We start from the raw sequence: 20348 nt of genomic DNA, 5'->3' as shown, positions 1-20348 counted from the left end.
CTTCCTTCCTTCCTTCTTCCCTTCTTCCCTCCTTCCTTCCTTCCTTCCTTCCTTCCTTCCTTCCTTCCTTCCTTCCTTCCTTCCTTCCTTCCTTCTTCCCTCCCTTTTTCCTTCCTTTCTTCCTTCCTTCCTAGAAAGGAAAGAATAGATAAAATCCAGCATATCCTCCCTTGTTGGATAGTCACCTCCCAGCTTCATTACAGTACTTCATTCTATTGTCTGAGTGGTGCCTTCCACCTGGGCTTTAGTGCTTGGGAGTTCATGCATCCCTGGTACCCAGAGGTCTGATGGCCTCATTTAGCTAAGGGGGTATATAGCAACTTTCCTGTCCTCTCCAAAATCAAAGCAAGTTCCAACCTGGCTGTGGGCTGAAGCCTTCCCAGCAGGACCCTGTTCCCCAGGCTCTATGGGACCTGCCCTCCTGCCCAGCGGTATTCCTCCAGAGTCATCTTTTCCACTGCTTTTCCATCCTTGCCTCACCCCATCCCAGCAGGTCCTTGGAATTTAAAAGCCACAGGAAATAAAGGGAGGCTTTCTCTTTGTTTGTTTGTTTGCTTGCTTGATGACTGCCTTGGGGCTTTGTTCCTGGCTGGGGTCAGGACCATTGGACCCTTTACCTGAAGCCTGGAGCTCCAGATCTGTTCTTGGGACTCTCAGCTGATCGTTTCCCCCCCTTGATGTATTGACTGGTTGAATCCCTCCTGGCTCCGGTCCAGGAAATGAAAGCCTGGCCCTAGAGAAGGGCACCTGGCAGAGAAGACAGATCACCCACCTTAAGGGCCATTGGAAGCCTCAGCCCCCAGGCCGGCATTGGAGGCCACGCTCTCTCCTTCCCTGCACCCCCACCCCCAGCTTAGTCTTTGCCATGCTCTTTTCAGCTCCTTCTCTATTTCTGACACTGGATTTGTAGGAGGAAATCACTTCTGATTACATCCCTTTGAAATCTTTTGTCCCTGGTCCCCCGGCCTGGGCCATGACTGTCTCTGCTCTAGTCTTTCTGGGGTTCTGAGCCTTTGGGTATACAGAGCTGGGGAGGGGGCACCTCCGAAGTCAATAAGGTCACTGCCTACCCACCCCCTGTCAATTCTTGGGAAAATTGAGGTCCAGAAGCTGCTAGGTGGCTCAGTATAGACTGGAGACAGGAGGTCCTGGGTTCCTGCATTCAAATCTGGCCTCAGTTACGTTTTAGCTGTGTGACCCTGGGCAAGTCACTTCACGACCCCATTGCCTAGCCCTGACGGCTCTTCTACCTTGGAACCAATAAACAGCATTGATTCCAAGACAGAAGGTGAGGGTTTAAGCAAACAAACAATCATAATGATGGAGGCCGCGGTGGTGATGCTCATTCCGAACTGCGTTTCATTCCCTGGGAAATATAGAGGGGAATGGGGGGCGGGGTGGGGGGTACCAACCAACCCTGACTCTGCTGAAGCTTCTGATCTTTGTTTCCTACCATGACTGCCCGCTGGAGCTCCCTGTTCAATGACCCACCGAGGCATGTCCTGAAGCCTGCAGGGATGCACGCACAACGTCCTCAGTGTGCGCCTGGGCAGCGTGCGCAGGGGTGCTGGAGGGGAGCCCCGCAGTTGCCCTAAGCCAATATTTTCTCACTAGTCTGCACATTTATGTTGGCAGGGCTCCCCTGGTAAATATTAGCTTAAACTGAACACTGAAACCCTTAATCACGTTGGAACAGACTCCGCATTATTCCAGGAGAAGAAGCGGGCTGGAATAGTGGGCCAGAGTGGGAGTGGGAGCCTGCACTGCCGAGGTCCAGGGAGGAGGCCATCTTCTTCCCTAGAACAATAGCAGCTCCCTCTTCTATGGAGCCGGAAGGTGTGCCTAGTGCTAGCCACGACCCTGGCAGAGGAGAGCGGGTTTGTGTCATTTTACAGATGGGGAAACTGAGGCACGGCGTGGGGGGTTAAGAGATGGGCCCATCACCATTCATCTCAGAGTTTTTGCTGCTTAGTTGATTTCCCCAAATAAGAGTGTGTTTTTCAAGCTTTTTAATCAGAATCCATCGGCTTTGGCCACCCCATGTCGAATGTGACTTTCTGCATCTCTCCCTGACGTGGTCACCTTCTCCCAGCAGTGGCTGCTGCCGGAGGGGAGATGCACGCACAGACCTTCTGTTGGATCTCCTCCTCTTTGGCGGCCGTGACTTACTCAGGGTTCCATGGAATCCAATCTCTCTGGCCCAGGGAGGAGCCGTCCTGATCCGGGAATCCGAGGACTGAGGTTTTCTCCCTCCCCCAGGCTCATCCCTTTGCGACCTCAGACCAGTGACTTCATCTCCCTGAGCCTCAGTTTCTTCATCTGTAAAATAAGAGACTGAACCAGAAGACCTTCTAGCGGAAAGCCGGTGGTCCCGCAGCCCAGGAAAGGGAGAGGGCCATTTCCCCAAAACCTTGACCTCCCTGCCTGGCCCCCATAGATCAGGGGGAGGGAAGAACCCCTGCCAGAACCCTCCTACGCTGGCGAGCCTGTGGCCAACGCAAAGGAGTTGGGGTCAAACCACTGTTTTCCTTTTGCTGCTTGCTGGTTCCCGATTTGTCTCCAAGCGCACCTGGTCGCCCACCTCCGGGAAGCTTAACTGACAAGGCATTTAGCACCTTCGCCCACCTCCAAGCCTCTCCCGGCGCCTTCATTCACACGGAAGGCTTCTTAATGAATCACAGGGAGCCCACACGGCTCCTCGAGGGTCCGTCTCAGCCCATCCTCCACGTCCCCTTCCCGCAGCACCCTCCGTCCCTTTCAGCGCCAGCCTTAGCTCCCCCCCACCCCAACCCCTCAGGCCCCCAGGCTCAGGCTTGGCCAGGAAATCTCTGTTTTACTTTTGAAAAGATTGGACAGATAGAAAATCTGTGGCCTGGGTGTGGGCCAGGAAAGCCTGGCTGAGAGAGTGATGGGCAGCCCTCCCCGGGAAGCGTGGATTTGCCTCTCCCGTCTAAAAGCCGCCTTATGTTTTGAAGGGGCAGTAAGTACAGTCAAGGATGCTGAATCTGGAGTCGGAGGATCTGGGTTGGAATTCTTCCTCTGCCCCTTTGCCTTTCTGACCTTGGGCAAGTCCCTTAAACTCTTTGGACCCATTTTACAGATAAGGAAACTGAGGCAAATAGAGATTAGATAATTTGCCTAGGGTCACCCAGGTATCTGAGGCTAGATTTGAACTCAGTTCTTCCTGACAAAAGGCCTGTTGCTTTATTGACGGTGCCATAGAACTGCCTAGAAGGTTGGCCGCGAGGATGTTTGTTTCTTGTTTCTTTATGTGATTTTTGTATCCCCAGCCTTAGCTCAGAACCTGACAGAGAGAAGCCCCTTAATAAATGCTTATGGCATGGAAGGGGTCTATTGCCTCACAGCCTCGCCCTCCTTTAACCCATCCTGTAAACCGTGCTTCTGGAATCTTCCTACATTCTGAGCGCATCATTGCTTGGCTGTAAGACCTTCACTGGCTCCCCATCACTTGAGGCCATCCCTTGGGCAGGAGAACGATTTTAGGGGCTGTTAGTCTAATCCTCTCATTTTATGAGGTGGTGACTTGCCCAAGATCACACAGCAGCAGAGCTTGAATTCAAACCCAGATCTTCTTGCTTCAGAGAGAATTTTCCACCTACATCATGTCCAAACTCATTCATTGTTCAGGCATGGCTTTGCCTCAGTTCCCCCTTTCTGCCCTCACTTCTTCATCCATGCTCCATTTCAGACAACTCAAAGCATTTCTGTTTCTCTTAACCCAGCCCGTTCTGCCCCTGCTCATGTCCTCACTCCCAGGGTTCCTCCAAGTCCGAAGCGTGCGGTCCTTCATCTTCTGTGGCACCACAAACCACATGCAGGAATTCCCTGTTTTCATGAAAACTTCTGGATAAAGCCCTGCCTGCTCCTCCGGCTTCTTGGCTCTTCCCTGCCCAAAGCATCTTGGATTTCTTTTAGCAATGCTTTGCTTATGATGCATTCGTGTCCATATTATCTCCTCCAACACTTGGAAGCTGGGGCTGTTTCTCTTGGGTCCTTGCTCGGGCTTGGCACATAGTTGTGGAGAGACCGATTGTCCTCCACGTGCCAATCCGGAGTCATCTCTGCCTTCTTCACCTGGCCGTGCAAGTGCCCCAGGATCCAGAGGGCTGACCTTCTCGAGATCTTTGTTACATGGCGCTCCATCTTGAGCTAGCTGGGTGGGCTAGGCGAGAGGGTCCCACCAGAGGAGAGAGGAGGCAGTCTCCCCCCCCCCCCCCGAGGGTGGCACAGTTCGCTTACGCTATGCTTTTTTTTTAAACCCTTAACTTCTGTGGAAGAGTGGTCAGGGTGGGCAATGGGGATCAAGTGACTTGCCCAGGGTCACACAGCTGGGAAGTGTCTGAGGCCAGATTTGAACCCAGGACCTCCCATCTCTAGGCATGGCTCTCCATCCACTGAGCTACCCAGCTGCCTCTTACTCTATGTTTTCATTTAGTCCCAGAGCCATTTTCAGAGCATAGCAATGGGGAAAGCTAGGCAGCATTGAATAGATTTTTAGGTGCATTATCTGGAGTCACTGAGAAAAATTCTCTGTAATGAGAGGCACCAGAGTGGCCTACTTTCTGCTATTATTTCCCTCGAAGGCATTAAAATCCTTCCCCAGTGAACCAAGCCAGCGGTAATTCTTGCCATTTACAGCTGAGGAGTGAGAAGATGATATCAAGTCCTGCCCCAAAGGCCAGAGGGTTGAAAACTTGTTTGCTCTTGGAAAAACTGAGTATCGGAAATAAATTCTCCCAAAGTTTCCTGTGATTTGGCCTCAGAAGATTTATTTTGCAGGTTATGACAAAGGAAATAAAACGTCGAGTCAAAAAGGGGCATGGAACTATAGTGGTGCCCCTATCTCAGGGGTTCCCAAACTTTTTTGGCCTCCCACCTCCTTTCCAGAAAAATATGACTTAGCCCCCTGGAAATTATTTTTTTTAAATTTTAATAGCAATTAATAGGAAAGATAAATGCCCCTGTGGCCATCACCGCCTCCCTAGATCTCTGCAGCACCCACCAGGGGGCGATGGCGCCCACTTTGGGAATCACTGCCCTATCTAAAGGGAACTGCTAGCCATTTGATCAAAGAATCAGAGATTTAGAGATGTGAGAGACACGAGAAGTCATTTAACCCAAACCACTCATCTTACAGATGAGGAAAATGAGGCCCAGGGAATTTTCTCTACTATTTTGCTCCCAGTGAGTGGGAGAGGTTGGATTAGAATCCTTGTCCCTTGACACAAAAACCAGGTTCTTCCTAGTGTATCACACTTTCTTCCAAACTTTTGGAAATCCAAATTAATTATAAAAATATTAAACCTCCTAAGCCTACAACAGATCCCTGGAGACCCATTAGAGAGCTTCTTTCAAATAAATGTAGAGTCAGACTCTTTGGGTCTAGGATTCCAACTGTTTCTGAATCATCCATCCAATTGCACCATTATCCATCCAACACTTTGCCATTGTGCTCCACCGCAGACATTTTCTGGTCCAGTTCCTTGGGCAAGTCACCTCAACTCTTTGGACTTCCATTTTCTCACCTGCCTGGGTGCCAAAGCAGTTCAACCCTGGGACCCAATAGAAAGGAAATGGTGGCCCTAGAACAGTCACCAAATACTTCCCCCGAGACTCAGTTTCTTCATCTATAAAATGGGGATAATAATGTAAGAAGCAGCAGCATTGTGTTATGGAAAGAGTCCTGAAGACAGAAGATCTGAGTAAGAATCCCAGCTCCGACACCTACTAGCTAGAGGACCCTGGGCAAGTCACTTTGCCCCTTAGGTCTGAGTTCCTGCATCTGCAAAATTGGAGTGGTGATATCTACTCAAACAACCAATCTCATAACACTCCTGGGAGGAAAGTGCTGCTCCTCAGCCTTACACGACTCCAGACATGTGAGCTCTACTCCTGTTCAGTCCAGCTAGAGAGATGATGCCAGTTGCTGGCCACTGGCTGTCTTGAAGCATCTTGTAAGTGGTGATGATGGACCCATTGTGGTGAACTCAGGGGACCAGACCCCTGGCAGACCTCATTGCTTTTCTCCTGCCCCAAACCCCAAATATGCTCTCTTAAAAGATATCGATGGAGTAGAACGTGATTACTCATGTGACCTGGGGCAAGTTGTCTTATTTTCCTCTTCTTTGAACTGAAGGATGTTGGTTCAGGTGGCCCAAGAACTCTGCCAACTCTAAATCCATGATTCTGTGATGTATTGACTGGGCAAACTTGGCTAAGTTTCTTTAGTCTCTGGGGCCTCAGTTTCCTCATTTGTAAAGTGAATAGGTTGGACTAGATGGCACTTAAGATCCTTCCAGTCCTATCTATGATCATTTTATGGTTTCATGGAAGGTCTGTTAAATTTGGTTTTGGAGCAATACTGGCTCTGTTATTTACAATCTGTAGGATCTTAGGCAAGTCACCGGGCTTTGCTGGGCCTATTCTTCCTTGTCTATAAAATGTGGAATTTGGGCCAGCTGCCCTACGAGGTCCATTCTTGCTCTAAACCAATAAACCTTGCTCTAAACCTGATCAAAGGTAAAGGGACTGTTGACTTCTGTTTCCTTATAACCATTGTCTCATGGATGACAGTTTATTTTCTGAGTTCAAATCCCGCCCCTGGCGCCTACTAGCTTTGTGACCCTGGACAAGTCACTTAACCCCATTGTCTCATGGAGGAGATTCTAGACAACTCAGAAGATCTGAATTCTGCTACCTGACTCCATGTTGACTTGCTACCACCCCTGTGACCTTGGTCAAGATCACCCTTCTCCTGGGCTCTAATTTCCCCCAGCTAGGAACTAAGGGGGTCTGGAGTAAATGATGGAATCGTGGCTGTAGAGCTGGAAAGAATGGAGCTCATCTCATTCATCCCCCACATTTTGTGGATGGCCCCAAACCCAGTCACATCTCAGCCCACATTTCTGACCACGGCACCACCTTTGCCAGCCCCTCCAGAATTGACTCTAGAACTCTATTTGAGGATCTGTGTCTGTGGGCCACTGACTCATGGTGCTAAATGTTTCCAATTACTTTCATCCTTCCTTTTTATACTTCCCTCAGACCTATAGCACAGGACAAGGAGTCAAAGAACCTGCCTTCAAATGCTGGATCTGCCAATTACTTAGCTGGGTGACTTTAGGCGAGTCTCTTCATGTCTTGGAGCCTCAGGCTCCTCTTTCATAAAGTACAGTTTTGGGTAGCTCATTGGTTCAATGATAGGGCATAGAGCCTAGAGTCAGGAAGACCTGAGTTCAAATCTGACCTTAAACACTTACTAGCTGTGTGACCCTGGGCAAGTCACCTAATCCTGTTTGCCTCAGTTTCCTCATCTGTCAAATGAACTGGAGAAGGAAATGACCAACTGCTCCAGCATCTTTGCCAAGAAAACCCCAAATGGGGTTTCAAAGACTCTGACATGACAACAACAAAGTGAGTACTTGAATTTGATGACATCCGAGGTCCTCTCCAGCTCAAAATCTCTAATCTACATCCTCCCCTCCCCCTGTAATTCTGTCAGGTTGGGGAGGGGAGGCTGAGTCATTGGCTGGGCTGGTGGATGAGAAAAGAGGGAAACCAGGAAATGACAGCTCCAGTAGAAAGGAGTCCTTACACAATTTTAATTTCCAGATTGCTCAAGCATCTGAGGAGAAGGCCATGTTAGCAGAGCTGGGCTCTATGCAAAGAACATGGACAAGTTCCAGATTGATTTTCACCCACCAGGTTGCACCTCTTTGGGAAAAGTCAAGAGACAACCTCAAGTCAAATCTCAGCCTCTGCCTGCTTAGCGGGTGCCCAAGGCAAATGGAGATAATTATACCTACCCTGACTATGTTGTAAGCATAATGACTAGTGCTTTGAGTTCTTTTGAGAAAAGAGCCCTCTGAATACCAGGTATTATTATTATATTAATTATAATTATTTAGCCATCTTCTCTTCCTGCTTTGAAGAGTGCAAGAAACCAGCCTCCAGAACTTCAGGAAGGGAGAAGCAATACTTCTGCTTCTTTTGGAGAAAGGACAGGGCCAAGATGAGCAGACTTCCTCTGTGGGGAGCTGTCCAGTGGTTCAGGGGGGGCATCTTTGGAGCTGGTAGATTCTCTCTTCTTAGGGGTTAATAATAGTAATCATAAAGGCTAGTATTTTCATGCACTTTAGTTTGCAAAGCACTTTACAACTGTTATCTCAGCACAGATAGGCAGCACAGAGGATAAAGGTCTAGAGACAAAATGACCTGGGTTCAAATCTGGCCTCCCTTAGCTGTGTGACCCTGGACAAGTCACTTAACTCCAATTGCCTAGCCCTTGCCATTCTTTTGTATTAGAATTAATACTAAGACCAAAGCTAAGGGTTTGTAATTTTTTTTTAATTAAAACTTTAAAAAGAATGGCTTTTCAACAACACTTTGGTAAGGTAGATATTTTTGTTATTCCTACTTTATAGATGAGGGAAATAAATGACTTGCCTAGGGTTATACAGCTAATCTTGGACAAAGACCTGAATTCAGGTCTTTCTGACTCTTAGGGAAGCATACTATGCCACATTATCTTATCTTGTTCTTGTCCTCCCTGGTCTCAGCCTGGAAGGATCTCATCGTCTGCAAGAAGCCTTTCCCCATCCTCCTTGATGCTGATATCTGCCCTCCATCCATCCAGGCCAGATCTTATTTGTACAGCATCATTTGCATGTTTTGTGCCCACTTAACCTGATAGTTCCTTGCGGGTAGGGACTAGTGTTTTTGCCTCAGTGTTTAGCACAGTGATTGGCACATAGTCGGTGCTTAATAAATGCCTTTTGACTTGCTCTTATCTAATTTGATCCTCCAACCACCATGTGGATATTATGATCCCCATTTGATAGTTGGGGAGCAGGCATCAGAGAAGTCAAAGAGGTACCAAATAGAAATGGGAGAACCACCAACAGAATATTATTTTAACCCTCACCTTCTGTCTTAAAGTCAATACTGTGTATTTCAAGGCAAAAGAGCAGTCAGGGCTAGGCAATAGGGGTTAAGTGACTTGTCCAGAGTCACACAGGTAGGAAGTATCTAAGGTCAAATTTTAACCCAGGACCTCTCATCTCTAGGCCTCCCTCTCAATCCACAGAGACACCTAGCTGACCCCAGGGTATATTATAAAGGGGAATTCCATTCAGGGATGGGGCAGACTCAATTTTGGGGCCACTGAAATTTTTGCTAACACCAAAAGCAGTGATCTGTAGAACAGCTGCCCTCCTACTCCTGCTTCCCCATTCTAAAAGAGCATAATCAGTCAGTGCCTTCACCTCAGGACTACCCACTCTCTCCCTCTTCCCTCTTGGTTTCCACTGGGCTAAGCTCAGTCCTCTCTACCTTCCCCCTTTTCAAATTCAAATAGTGCAGTTTCAGAGCTGGAGGGGACCCAGGAGTCCAGTGAGTCCAACCCCCTTCGCTTACAGAGGAGGAAGCAGAGCCCCAGCAAAGTGAAGTGATTTGGCACAAGATAGCAGGTAGCAGATCCAGCATAAGAGCCCGGCCCTCTTACTCCAGCATAGTAGCTGGCACAAAGTAGGGACTTCATGATGTTTGCTGATTGACTGACTGACTGACTGTACCCCTCAGCTTCCATTATATAGTGCACTAGAATGAAGGAGTTTATCAGATTTGCCTGCGTAGGAACAGGAAGCTTAAGGAGGACAAGGAGGATCTGGAGGGTAGCTGCAGTCCAGTGTTTAGAGCACTGACTTAGCAGTCAACAGACTGTCCATTGATAGTCCTAGATCTGGAGGGACCTCAGAGACTATATAGCCCAACCATCCCCCTTATTCTACAGAGAAGGAAGCAAGGACTTCAAAAATCCAGAGATCACAGCACCACAGCACAGGGCATCTAGTCTAGTTCCTTTATTTACAGGGGAGGAAACTAAGGCACAGAGTTATAATTCTACAGCTGAGAAGGACTCCATAGATCATATAATCTAACCCCTTCATTGAACAGAGCAGGAAACTGAGGCTTGGAAAGGTCATAAATGTAGAGGGGAAATCCCTCACAAACCAGCCATCCATCTCTCTATTTCACAGACCAGGACACGGATGCCCAAGCAGGGGGCAGAACTTTGAACCATGGAACCCCACTGCCTCTCACAGAGAAGCTTCTAATCCAGCTTGGGCACTGATTCACCAGCTCCATGATCTTAGTCACTCCTTTCTCCTCTGGGCCCCGAGTTTTCTCATGTACAAATGAGAGGTTGAACCAGGATCTCCAGGGTCTTTGCTAGCATTTAAGTTTGGGGAAACTATGAAAGAAAAGAATGAAGAGGGGCCAGCCTGGGTTGCCTAGAATTAATCCTCCCTTGGGCACTACAAAGTCCAGGGCACATGGGTTTAGATCCCAGCTCTTCTAGGTTCTCTCTGTCTTTGGGCAAGTCATCTCTGTGAGTGGGGGGGGGGGAAGGTCTCCCTTTTCTCCATCAAATGAGAGGTTTGGATTCCTTGAGCACTGGATTGGTAGACAGGATCTGGCTTTGAATCCTGGCTCTGATACTTGTGTATGATAGCTGGGGGACACAGTGGATAAGGTGCCAGGCCTAGAGTGGGCAAGACTTACCTTCATGAGTTCAAATCTGGCCTCAGAAATTTACTAGCTGTGGGGCCCTGGACAAATCATTTCACCTTGTTTGCCTCAGTTTCCTCATCTGTAAAATGACCTGGAGAAGAAAACAGCAAACCTCTCTAGTATCTTTACCAAGAAAACCCCAAATGGGCTCAGGAAGAGTCAGACACAACTGAAATGACTACCATTTATATGTGACCTTGGGGCTAGTCACCCTATGCCCCTGGGTCTCAGTTTCCCCTGTGCAAAATGAAAATGCACTAGTTGATCTCTGAGTCCCCTTCTCGTTGTCCAGTCATGACTTTGTTCTCTCTTCTAGTTTAGTAATCTTTTTTTTTTCTTTTTTAAACCTTTACCTTCTGTCTTAGAAATGATATTAAGTATGGGTTCCAAGGCAGATCAATAAGGACTAGGCAATGGGGGTTAAGTGACTTGACCAGGGTCATACACCAGGAAATGTCTGAGGCCAGATTGGAACCCAGAATCGCCCATCTCCATACCTGACTTTCTATCCACAAAACCATTCCAATGCGCCTAACTAGCATTCTTGAGAGGCAAACCTCCTGGGTCCCTAGTGTTGGTGCCAAGAGGCTGTGCCTGGTACCACTCAAGAAAGATCCTACAAGAGGAAAAATAAATGAGAAGTAGCGTGATTCAGTGGAAGGTGGATCTGTTTGGATGCTGGAAGATCTGAGTTCAAATCTTGTTTGGGATGTTGGTCAAATCGTTTCACCCAACTGGGTCTTGGTAAAATAATAGGGGTGAATGGGGATTGGAGATTGAGAGCTGAACGGAGCCTCCAGCTTCCTCCCTTCCGTAATGCTGGGGATTCTCTTTCTTCCTCGGGATTCCTCCAGGCTCTCACTGCATTTTTCCCCTGGAGAAACTTGTCTCCCAATGGGTGACTCCCTCCTGGGCACTTAGCTCTGCTTCTCCTGGCTCTTCCTCTGCTCTCCCTTAGGACTGCTCCTCTTTCCCTCATTTGTCACCCTGCCTTTTCCAGCTGTTCCCTCCTTAGGGGGGAAGCTCTGAAGGCAGGGACGGTCTTCCTGCCTTGTCTCTGGGACCCCCACCTTGTCCCACGTGGTGTGTCCAGCACCTAGTCATGTTATATCTGCGAATCTCTTTAAAGAGCATCTAGTCCAACTAGTTGAGGAAACTGAGTCCTGCAGAGACCAAATGACAGGACAGAGGTGGGATGAAGTGTCTGGGGCAGGTGCGCAGACTTCCAGTGGAGGACTCTGCTCCCTCGCTCGCCCCAAGGTCCCTCCTCCTTCCGAGGACTAGAAGACCCCCGGAAGTCCCTCTCTGCCCCCTTCCCCCCCCCCCCCCCCCTTCACGGGTAGGTCTTAGGATTCGGAGCTGGAAGGGCGCTACGCGGTCTCCAGACTCCAAAGCCAAACCTCCTTCCCTGGCCAGAAGGTTTTCGAGCCAGAGCAGAAGCCTGAGAAAGTCATTTTCTGCCCCTGCCAGCAGCGTTGGGTGGGACGGGAGGGGCCCCGGAGGAAAGCCTCCCTCAGGGGCCATCGCCGGTCCCAGGGAGCTGGAAGGCTTGCCGCTAGTTATTCTGGGTCAGAGCTCGGGGTGGCTGGGGCCGGCCCGGGGAGGGGGGATCTGACAAGTAGCCTCCTTTCAAAGCGCATCTGCTGCTATAATTACAGGTTTCCTTGTCGGGCTCAGGCGGAAACCCGACTCTCCTGAAGGAGAAATAGGAGAGATCAGCTTCCCCCGGCTTTGCATATCAGCTTATTAAAAGGGCTTGGGGCAGGGGGACTGCCGGTGGGGGCCGGGGCTCCGCACCAAGCCGGGCGCTGGGAGCGCTCTCCAAGGCGGGGTGCTGACGCCTCGCGCTCGCCCTAGAGGCGGCAGGCACAGGCCCCTCGCCTCGCTCCTCTCCTCAGTGGAGGGGTCGGTCGGGGCTTTCCTGCAGGAACCTGACAGAAGCCCGGGGGGTTCTGGCAGACTAGAATCAGGAGAGATCCGGCTGAGGCAACCCTGGAGAACCGAGAAGGAAGGAGGGAGGAAGGTATGTGCGAGTCCCCGGTGAGGTGTGTCTGGCTCCTTGAGCATCGCCCAGCCTCCCCGAGCCTGGGAGAGAGACTGAGGAAGTTACCTCCTGTGGTTTGGTTGGTTTGCAAAGTATGACATACAGGAAATTGAAGTTTAACTCTTGTTTACTCTGAAGTTTGGTTTGTTAGCCGGTAAACAAAACTAGCGATTCTTTGAAGCCGGTGGCTGTGGCCAAGGGATTCCTGTCAGTTGGACCAAAAAAATGGGCATTTTTTTTTTCTGCCCCAGGGCTTTGAATGCCACACCCATTGGGTTCTTGACAGGATTTCCAGCTCAACACACCAGCCCTTAGCACAGAGCCCAGCACATAGCAGGTGCTTAATGTGTGTGTGTGTGTGTGTGTGTGTGTTTTAAACCCTTTCCTTCCGTTTTAGAATCAATAATGCGCATTGGCTCCAAGGCAGAGAGCCCTAAGGGCTAGGCAATGGGGGTTAAGTGACTTACCCAGGACCACACAGCTAGGAAGTGTCTGAGGTCAAATTTGAACCCAGAACCTCCTGTCTCCAAGCCTGGCTCTCAATTCACTCAGCCACCCAGCTGCCCCCTTAATAAATGTTTTTTGATGAGATTGTTAGGGGAGAGCTAACTTGGGGACCTGGCCCTTCCTACAGGCATGCTGTGTAACCTCAGGCAAATCCCCAGTCTTTCTGGGCTCCACTTACCTGCAACTGTACAGTTAGAAGGTTGGCTGAAATGGTTTCTAAAGTCTCTTCCTAATTAAAAAAAAATGTATCCCCCTATTTTAGAAGTGTATTAAATAAATAACCCAACAAGAATCCAATATTTTTCTCTCTTCCTTGTTTTTCTCATTATCCTTCCTTCCTTCCTTCCTTCCTTCCTTCCTTCCTTCCTTCCTTCCTTCCTTCCTTCCTTCCTTCCTTCCTTCCTCTCTCCGTTTCTCTCTGTCTCTGTCTCTGTCTGTCTCTCTCCCCCCTTACTTCTGCTTTAGAATCAATATCAATTCTAAGGCAGAACAGCGATAAGGGCTATGCAATTGAGTTTTAAGTGACTTGCCCAGGGTCACACAGTGAGGAAGTTTTAGTCTTTTTGGGACTCTCTTACAATTTTATAAATATCCACCTTATGCTTGCCATGTCTATTTTCCTTGAGTCTCCTGCAGGCATGGCTGCATGTCAGGCACCTCTGGGTTACTATTTGGGGGGCAGAGGAAGACTGGAGAGGCCTGGCCATCCAGTGCTGACATGGAAAGCTCTTGGCTTTGGTGTTATGGGGACAGGCAGGTTTTCAAGCCATCTGTAAGGTCAGGGCTGTGGATTACGGTCAGTTACTTAGCCTCTCAGGGTGTTGGGCTTCTCAACTGTAAAATGAGGGATGTGAACCAAACGGTCTCTCTGACATCTCCTAGTTCCAGATCTGATCCTCTGGCCTAGTTCCCAAAGTCACGTCTGTTACTTATGATGTGTGGCCTTGGCCAAGTCAATGTCTCTCTGGACCGGAGTTTTCTCCTCTGTAAAACTGGATTATGCTCTGCGTGAGGCCCCTTCCAGCACTAACCCTGTGACCCCATGACAAACGGGGGCTTAGCGATGCCTCCATGGTCATACAGCTAGAATGAGCCAGAAGCCGTGTTTGAACCCAGGTCTAATAGGCTGCTCTCCTCTGCCCTGTCTAATAACACATACAATTCACAGGCTTTCGAGGTGGAAGGGAGCTCAGAGCCCCTCTCCTCTATTGACTCTATTCCCATCATTTGCCTTCTTTCATTAGACTGCTTTCAGCATTCACATTTTTTCTCTTCTAAATACCTTTTCTTTCCCCCAGTGACATGGAAAAACACTTTCTCCCATTCATTTGTTTAGCTGAGTTCCAGATTTGTCCTCTCCTTGCGACCGTTAAGCAGTCAGTCGTACAGATTTGAATGTGGGCTTTGCTGACAAAAATGCCCCCTTCCCATAGCCCAGCTGCCAGCCAGGTAGGGCTCTGGCTGGCTCTGCCCTTCCCCTTCAGGTCTCCCTGGCCTTGTGCCTTTCCCTCCAGCCTGGATCCTGGCCTCCCAGCGGACATGGACCTTCCTCAGAGAGCATCTTGCCCAACCCCCTCATTTGATACATGGAGACAGAGAAAGAGAAGCAGGCTCTATGGAGATCCCCCATGGTAAGTGGGGTGGCATAGAAGAGATTCAGACACCAGTGAGGCCGTGGGGTCTCCACTGTGCCATGGGGGCATTCGCACCCGGGCCTCCCTTGCCCTCTTCATGAAGTTTTCCCAGGCAGTGCCAGCTAGAAGGACCCTTTGCTCCCACTGAGCTTGTATTTGATCATCTTCCTAGCTTGTCATGTGGTCCAACCCTCTCATTGTACACATGGGGAAACTGAGACCCAAGGAGAAATAACTTGCTCACAGCTGGCAGCATAGGCGCTAAGCTCTAAGATTAGAACCCAGGACCTCTGATTTCAGAGCATTCCTTTTCCCTGCATCCCATTGCTTCTCCTAATTGTTGATTTACTCATAAAAGCTGACCTGGAGGTTTTTGAAGCATTTTAAACTCATCATCTCATTTGATCCCCTCAACTGGGGGGCGTGGTGTGTGTGTGTGTGTGGGGGGGAAGAGTTGGTGCTCTTACTACCCCCTCCCCCATTTTGGGAATTTGAAATCTGAAGCTCAGAGGCTCAGTGGCTTGAACAAGCTTCCATAGTGAGATTCTGGAGCTAATGGCGCTCCATCCACTCTTCCATGTTGAATGGTGTTTGACTGTTCCATTCTAAGCTCCAAGGACCAGGATCATGTCTTTTCTGAACTGGCGACTAAGTGCTTTGCCAATGTTTGTTGAATGAATGGCTGAACACACCCAGCCATTTGTGAGCTGGAAATCAAAAGCTTCTAGAAACACTATGGGTTTAGAACCGGAAGACACAGTTACGGTCATATAGGCTGCACAAGGGCAGCTGGGTGGCACAGTGGATAGCGCACTGGCCCACGAGTCAGAGAGATCTACGTTCAAATCTGGCCTCAGCCGCTTACTAGCTGGGTGAGCCCAGGCAAATCATTTCACCCCATTAGCCTCAGTTTCTTCATCTGTAAAATGATCTGGAGAAGGAAATGGCAAAGCACTCCAGTATCTTTGCCAAGAGAAGCTCCAGTGAGGTCAGGAAGATTCTGAACTGCCTGAATGATAAAAGGGCTTCTAATATGAGAAATCTGCATGAAAACAACTGGGACTTCTGACTTCACACTCTGCCAGCTGGCCAAGATGCCCCCAAAGTGGCAAGAGAGACGCTCCCCATTAATCTTGTCTCTGTCTTCTTTGCCTGTTGTCTCCCTTCTTAAAGGGTAAGCTCCTTGAGGGTGGGACTGGATTTCCCCAGCTTAGCACAGTCACAGTGCCTGGCACATAGTGGGCACTTTAATGCTTATTGACTATGGGCAGAAAGGGACATGGATATTCTGCATGGGGTCCTGAATTGGATAAGAAGGTGACTCAGTTGTTTATAGCCTTTGACCAGGGGCTCAAAGATAGAAACAAAACAATCTGATGCTGACTTGGGTCTGATTTAATTACGGAATCAACCTGAATTGTTGATTCCTGGCGGCCACATAATTTTAATATATAAATATAATAACTAAATTTTAATTCTTACACAACAACAGGTAACATTTATAGAGTACCTACCCTGTGCCAGGCTCTTATCAAGTCTTAGCTCCTTTGATCCTCAGAGAGTGGGGGCTCTTATCTCCATTTTTCAGATGAGGAGACAGAGGCAAAGAGAAGTTAAGTGACTTGTGCAGGGTCACACAACTAATAAGTGTCTGAGATCAAATTTACACTCAGGTCTTCTTGACTGGAGACTTGGCACCCACCTAATAGGTGCATATTGTCTGGAAATGGCTGAATAAACTAATATATAGATGCCCTCAATAAATAAACATTTCTTAAGTGCCTACTAATGTATATATATATATGTGTGTGTGTGTACATATATATATATATATATATGTCCTCTGCTAGATGCCAGATGAGACCAATATTCTTGTGCATTAAGAAATAGGTTGTTGTTATTCAGTCATGACTGACTCTTCATGACCCCATTTGGAGTTTTCTTGACAAAGATCCTGGAGTGCTTTGGCATTTCCTTCTCCAGCTTATTTTACAAATGAGGAAACTGAGGCAACTGGTATAAAGTGACTCGTCCAGGCTCACCTAGCTAATAAGTATCTGAGGCCAGATTTGAACTTGGGAAGATGAGTTTTCCCTCTGTGTCACCTAGCTAACCATAAGGAATGGCACCTTCTGAGGAGTTCAGGGAGGGGAAGGGGAATGTGTCTGAATTAGGACAGAGTGGAAGACGCTAACCCAAAGGAACAGCACAAAGAATGAATTCAGAGATGTGATTGCCAAAAGTCAGATGGCTAACAGGCTGCGGACACTGAGTAAATAAAAAACAATCAATGGTCTGAAACAGGCAGAGAGGTGGTGGACTACCAGGGCCGGATGGTGTGTCCATAAATGGATGGCATGGCTTTTGCCTGTGGTCTCGTTTACCTGGTGCACCTGGGTGTTGTTTTCTCCCTTAGAGGAGAGCAGTTTTGTCTTTGCCCTGCTAAAAGAGGGCTAGAACGTGTGTTAAATTCACACAGCACCTTCCACTCTTGCAAAACAGCTAGTGGCTGGTAGAGAAGGGTCTTAACAAATGCTCCTTGATTCACTGATTGAATGGAGAGCTCAGTTTCCACAGGGGCCAGGGCGCAGGGCCAGAACTGATCATGGTTAAAAAACAAAAAAACAAGAAGCATCAACAAAATGGATTTTTCCAGAAAGGGGTGGGGGCAGGCTGTGGGGATATTAACAGTCTGGAGGGTGCTGTGTGTGTGTGTGTGTGTGTGTGTGTGTGTGTGTGTGTGTGTGTTTAATTGCACACTCAAGAATTCTTCCTGCATAAAAGCCCCCTTGTTCTCTCGGAGTCTATTGAGAAATGCGCTCAGGAGATGCCCTTTTAAAGAGAGCCCTGCACAAGCCCCAGGAGTGAGGGGAAGCGGAGAGCCAAGGCAGCCCTGGGCCCTCTCCGGATCCCGGGGTGAGATTCCAGTTCGTGATTTCCCTGAGCTCATGCTCCCCAGCAAAAGGGAGCCTGAAGTTTTCTCTTTGTTCAGAAGGATGCGAGCCCCAGGACTCCCCAAGCTCAGAAACTTCTTTCTTCTCCACTCCAGGCACTGTAGCTTCCCACCCTCCCGCCCACCTGCCCAAGTCTGAGCCCCTCCGTCCAAGGAGGGGGGCCGGAGTGGGGGGCCTGAGACCCTGCGCGCCTTCCTGCCAAGCGCTCAGCACTTCCCTTCTAGGCAGCGAGGGAGCCAGGGTTTTGGGGGTCTCCTGGCTCCTCTTCCCTTCGGAGAAGCGCGTGGCGACAGTTCCCTTCTCGGTCAGCCCCCGGCCCTCTCGGCTGTGACATCACACCGCCCAGGGCTGCTGACTCAGGAAGGCACTGAGAAAGGGGGCGGAGAGGCAGCGCTGCGGCTCCCTCCCTAGGACTCCCCTGGCCTCCGCAGCAGTGGCGGGCGCCCTAATCGTATGCAGATGAGGCGGCCAGTGCCCGCCTCCTCCCTGCCCTCCTCCTCCTCCTCCTCTCCTCCCTGTGGTGCCTAGCTTGGGAGCTCAGTGACACTTCGCGCCTCCTGCCTGAGCCGAGGGGGCGGGAGCCGGGACCGCATTGGCCCGGGACGCTCGCTGGCGCAACCCTCTGGGGCTTTAGTCCTCCCCTAGGCAGGAGAGCGAGCAGAGAGGTGGCCCGTGGCCTCATGATGAAGGAGCGCTGCGGTCCCTCCAGCAGCCCGAGCCTCCAGCCCGCAGCCATGGACCGGCTGCAGCCGCCTAACTACGTGTCGGTGTGCTTGTTTGCAGAGGAGTCCTACCAGAAGTTGGCCATGGAAACCCTGGAGGAGCTGGACTGGTGCTTGGACCAGCTGGAGACCATCCAGACTTACCGCTCCGTCAGCGAGATGGCCTCCAACAAGGTAAGGATGCTCCCTGGCGGGGCTTCGCAGCCTCCTGGGGCTCGGCTAGAGGAGGCCGCCTCCCGAGACCCGCGCCGCAGGGGCGCTCTGCCTGGCCGGGCAGCCGAAGGCTCGGAAAGGTGCCCGCCGGGGCTTCTGCGTGGCGGGGTGGGGAGAGGAAGCTTCCGAGGAGACCCAAGCCCGCTTCGGATCCCCTTTGGTAGAGGAGTCCGAGAGGGCGGGAGAACGTTTGCCAGAAGCCAGGCGCGTCTGGCTTCCCTCGGGGGACTTCGCGCAAGTCTCGTCCGGCCTTGCCGCCCCCGCCCCCGCCTCAGTTTCCTTCTTTGTAAAAGCAGACTGAGTGACTCGTGAGGTTCCGGGCGCTTCCTCCCGCCTGGGTGGCGGGCCTCAGAACCTCCCTGCCTGGTGAGTAGGCAGTTAGTAAGTGTTTGCTGAGCTGAACTGAAGTCATCCGGACGGGAGAGGTGGGAGCCGGTGGGGAGGGGGCTGCCCCGAAGGAGGCGGGGGCTGCCCTGGAGAGAGTGTGTGCAAACACAACCGGGCGGCAACTGCCTACCACCAAGGGGAGGCTTCGCCTCGGCCAGCAGGTTGGGGATTCAGGAGAGTCGGAAAGGTGGGAGAATTGGAAAGGAAAAGCCCGTCAACAAAGGACTTCCGCGTGATGAATCCCTCAACAAACCTTCTCCCTGGCAGGGCTTTCATTAGCGGGTCATTATATCATTTGTTTAATTAACACCCAGACTTGCAGTGCTAATTCCTGTAGCCACGCTTGCACCCTGCTGGTTTGGCTTGGCTGCTGCGGAAGGCTACCTTCCAGCCTTTGGTGGGGGTGTCTGTCCGGGGAACTGCCTCTGCTCCCTGGGGTGGGAGCTTTCACAGCCGGGGCTGGCCTGCCCGGAAGTGTAATCTGACATCTCCTGAGGGCACTGGATGGGGTTTTCGTCTACACCTGCCAAAGGTCCTTCCTGCTTGTCCAGAAGTTTCTTTACTGAGTGGGAGGTATCCCCTCCCCCCCAGGACACGTTCAGGGAGATTCCAATCCCTCCCTATGGGGGGCTGAGCCTAGGCAGAGAGATACCACCCAGGTGGCTTCTGCTTTGTAGGGGGTCTCCTAAAAAGAGGGGAGAGAACGGTTAGGCGCCTTTGGAGGCTTGGTTTTACAATAATAGAATGAGATGTCTGGATAGGTGGTGAGTTTCCCATGCCTGGAGGTATTCTAGTAGTTCAGTGGCTTTTGGGGATGTTGTGGTTAGAAGGGTTCTAAGGACTGGTGGGGGGAGAAGAGGTTGTGTTAGTAAGTTCCTGTAAATGAATTCCAACACTAACTGTTTTTTAGAAGGAAGGAAGAGCAGTGTTGAAGCTTACGTTTGAAGTGCACTATTAAGTCATTTGATTTTCGCCAATTCCCCTCTCCCCATCATCTCCCATTTTGCAGGTCAATAAACTGAGGCTGATGGGACTCAAATGGTCTTAAAATGGTTGTACAGCAAGTAGGTAGCAGAATTTGGATTTGAACTCAGGTCCTCATCTTCTCAACCCAATTCACTTTCTACTTATGTCTCTGTTTCTGCTCTCAGACATATTTAAAGATGAAAGTTCAGGTTTTCTCAGGCCTGAGTGAGAGAAATTCTTCTGCCTTTTGTAAATACAGGTCTGGATGATGCTTATAACTGTCTATGTGTGAGAAAGGAAGGAAGGGAGGGGGGGGAGGGGAAGAGAG

General features: G+C 50.0%; 1 protein-coding gene across 1 annotated transcript in view; it reads left to right on the top strand.

The window, feature by feature from the left end:
• PDE4B (phosphodiesterase 4B) overlaps nucleotides 1-20348 on the top strand; it is a 533173-nt gene that overhangs the window by 466633 nt on the left and 46192 nt on the right. Inside the window, exon 8 of the mRNA XM_044671593.1 lies at nucleotides 18516-18628. Coding sequence (XP_044527528.1) covers nucleotides 18516-18628 — 113 coding nt within the window. The remainder of the gene's footprint in view (nucleotides 1-18515; nucleotides 18629-20348) is intronic.

This window comes from Gracilinanus agilis, chromosome 4 (genome assembly GCF_016433145.1).
Source record: "Gracilinanus agilis isolate LMUSP501 chromosome 4, AgileGrace, whole genome shotgun sequence".
Lineage (NCBI taxonomy): Eukaryota > Metazoa > Chordata > Mammalia > Didelphimorphia > Didelphidae > Gracilinanus > Gracilinanus agilis.
The sequence above is the reverse complement of the archived record's forward strand: the minus strand, read 5'-3'. Positions and strand labels throughout refer to the sequence as shown.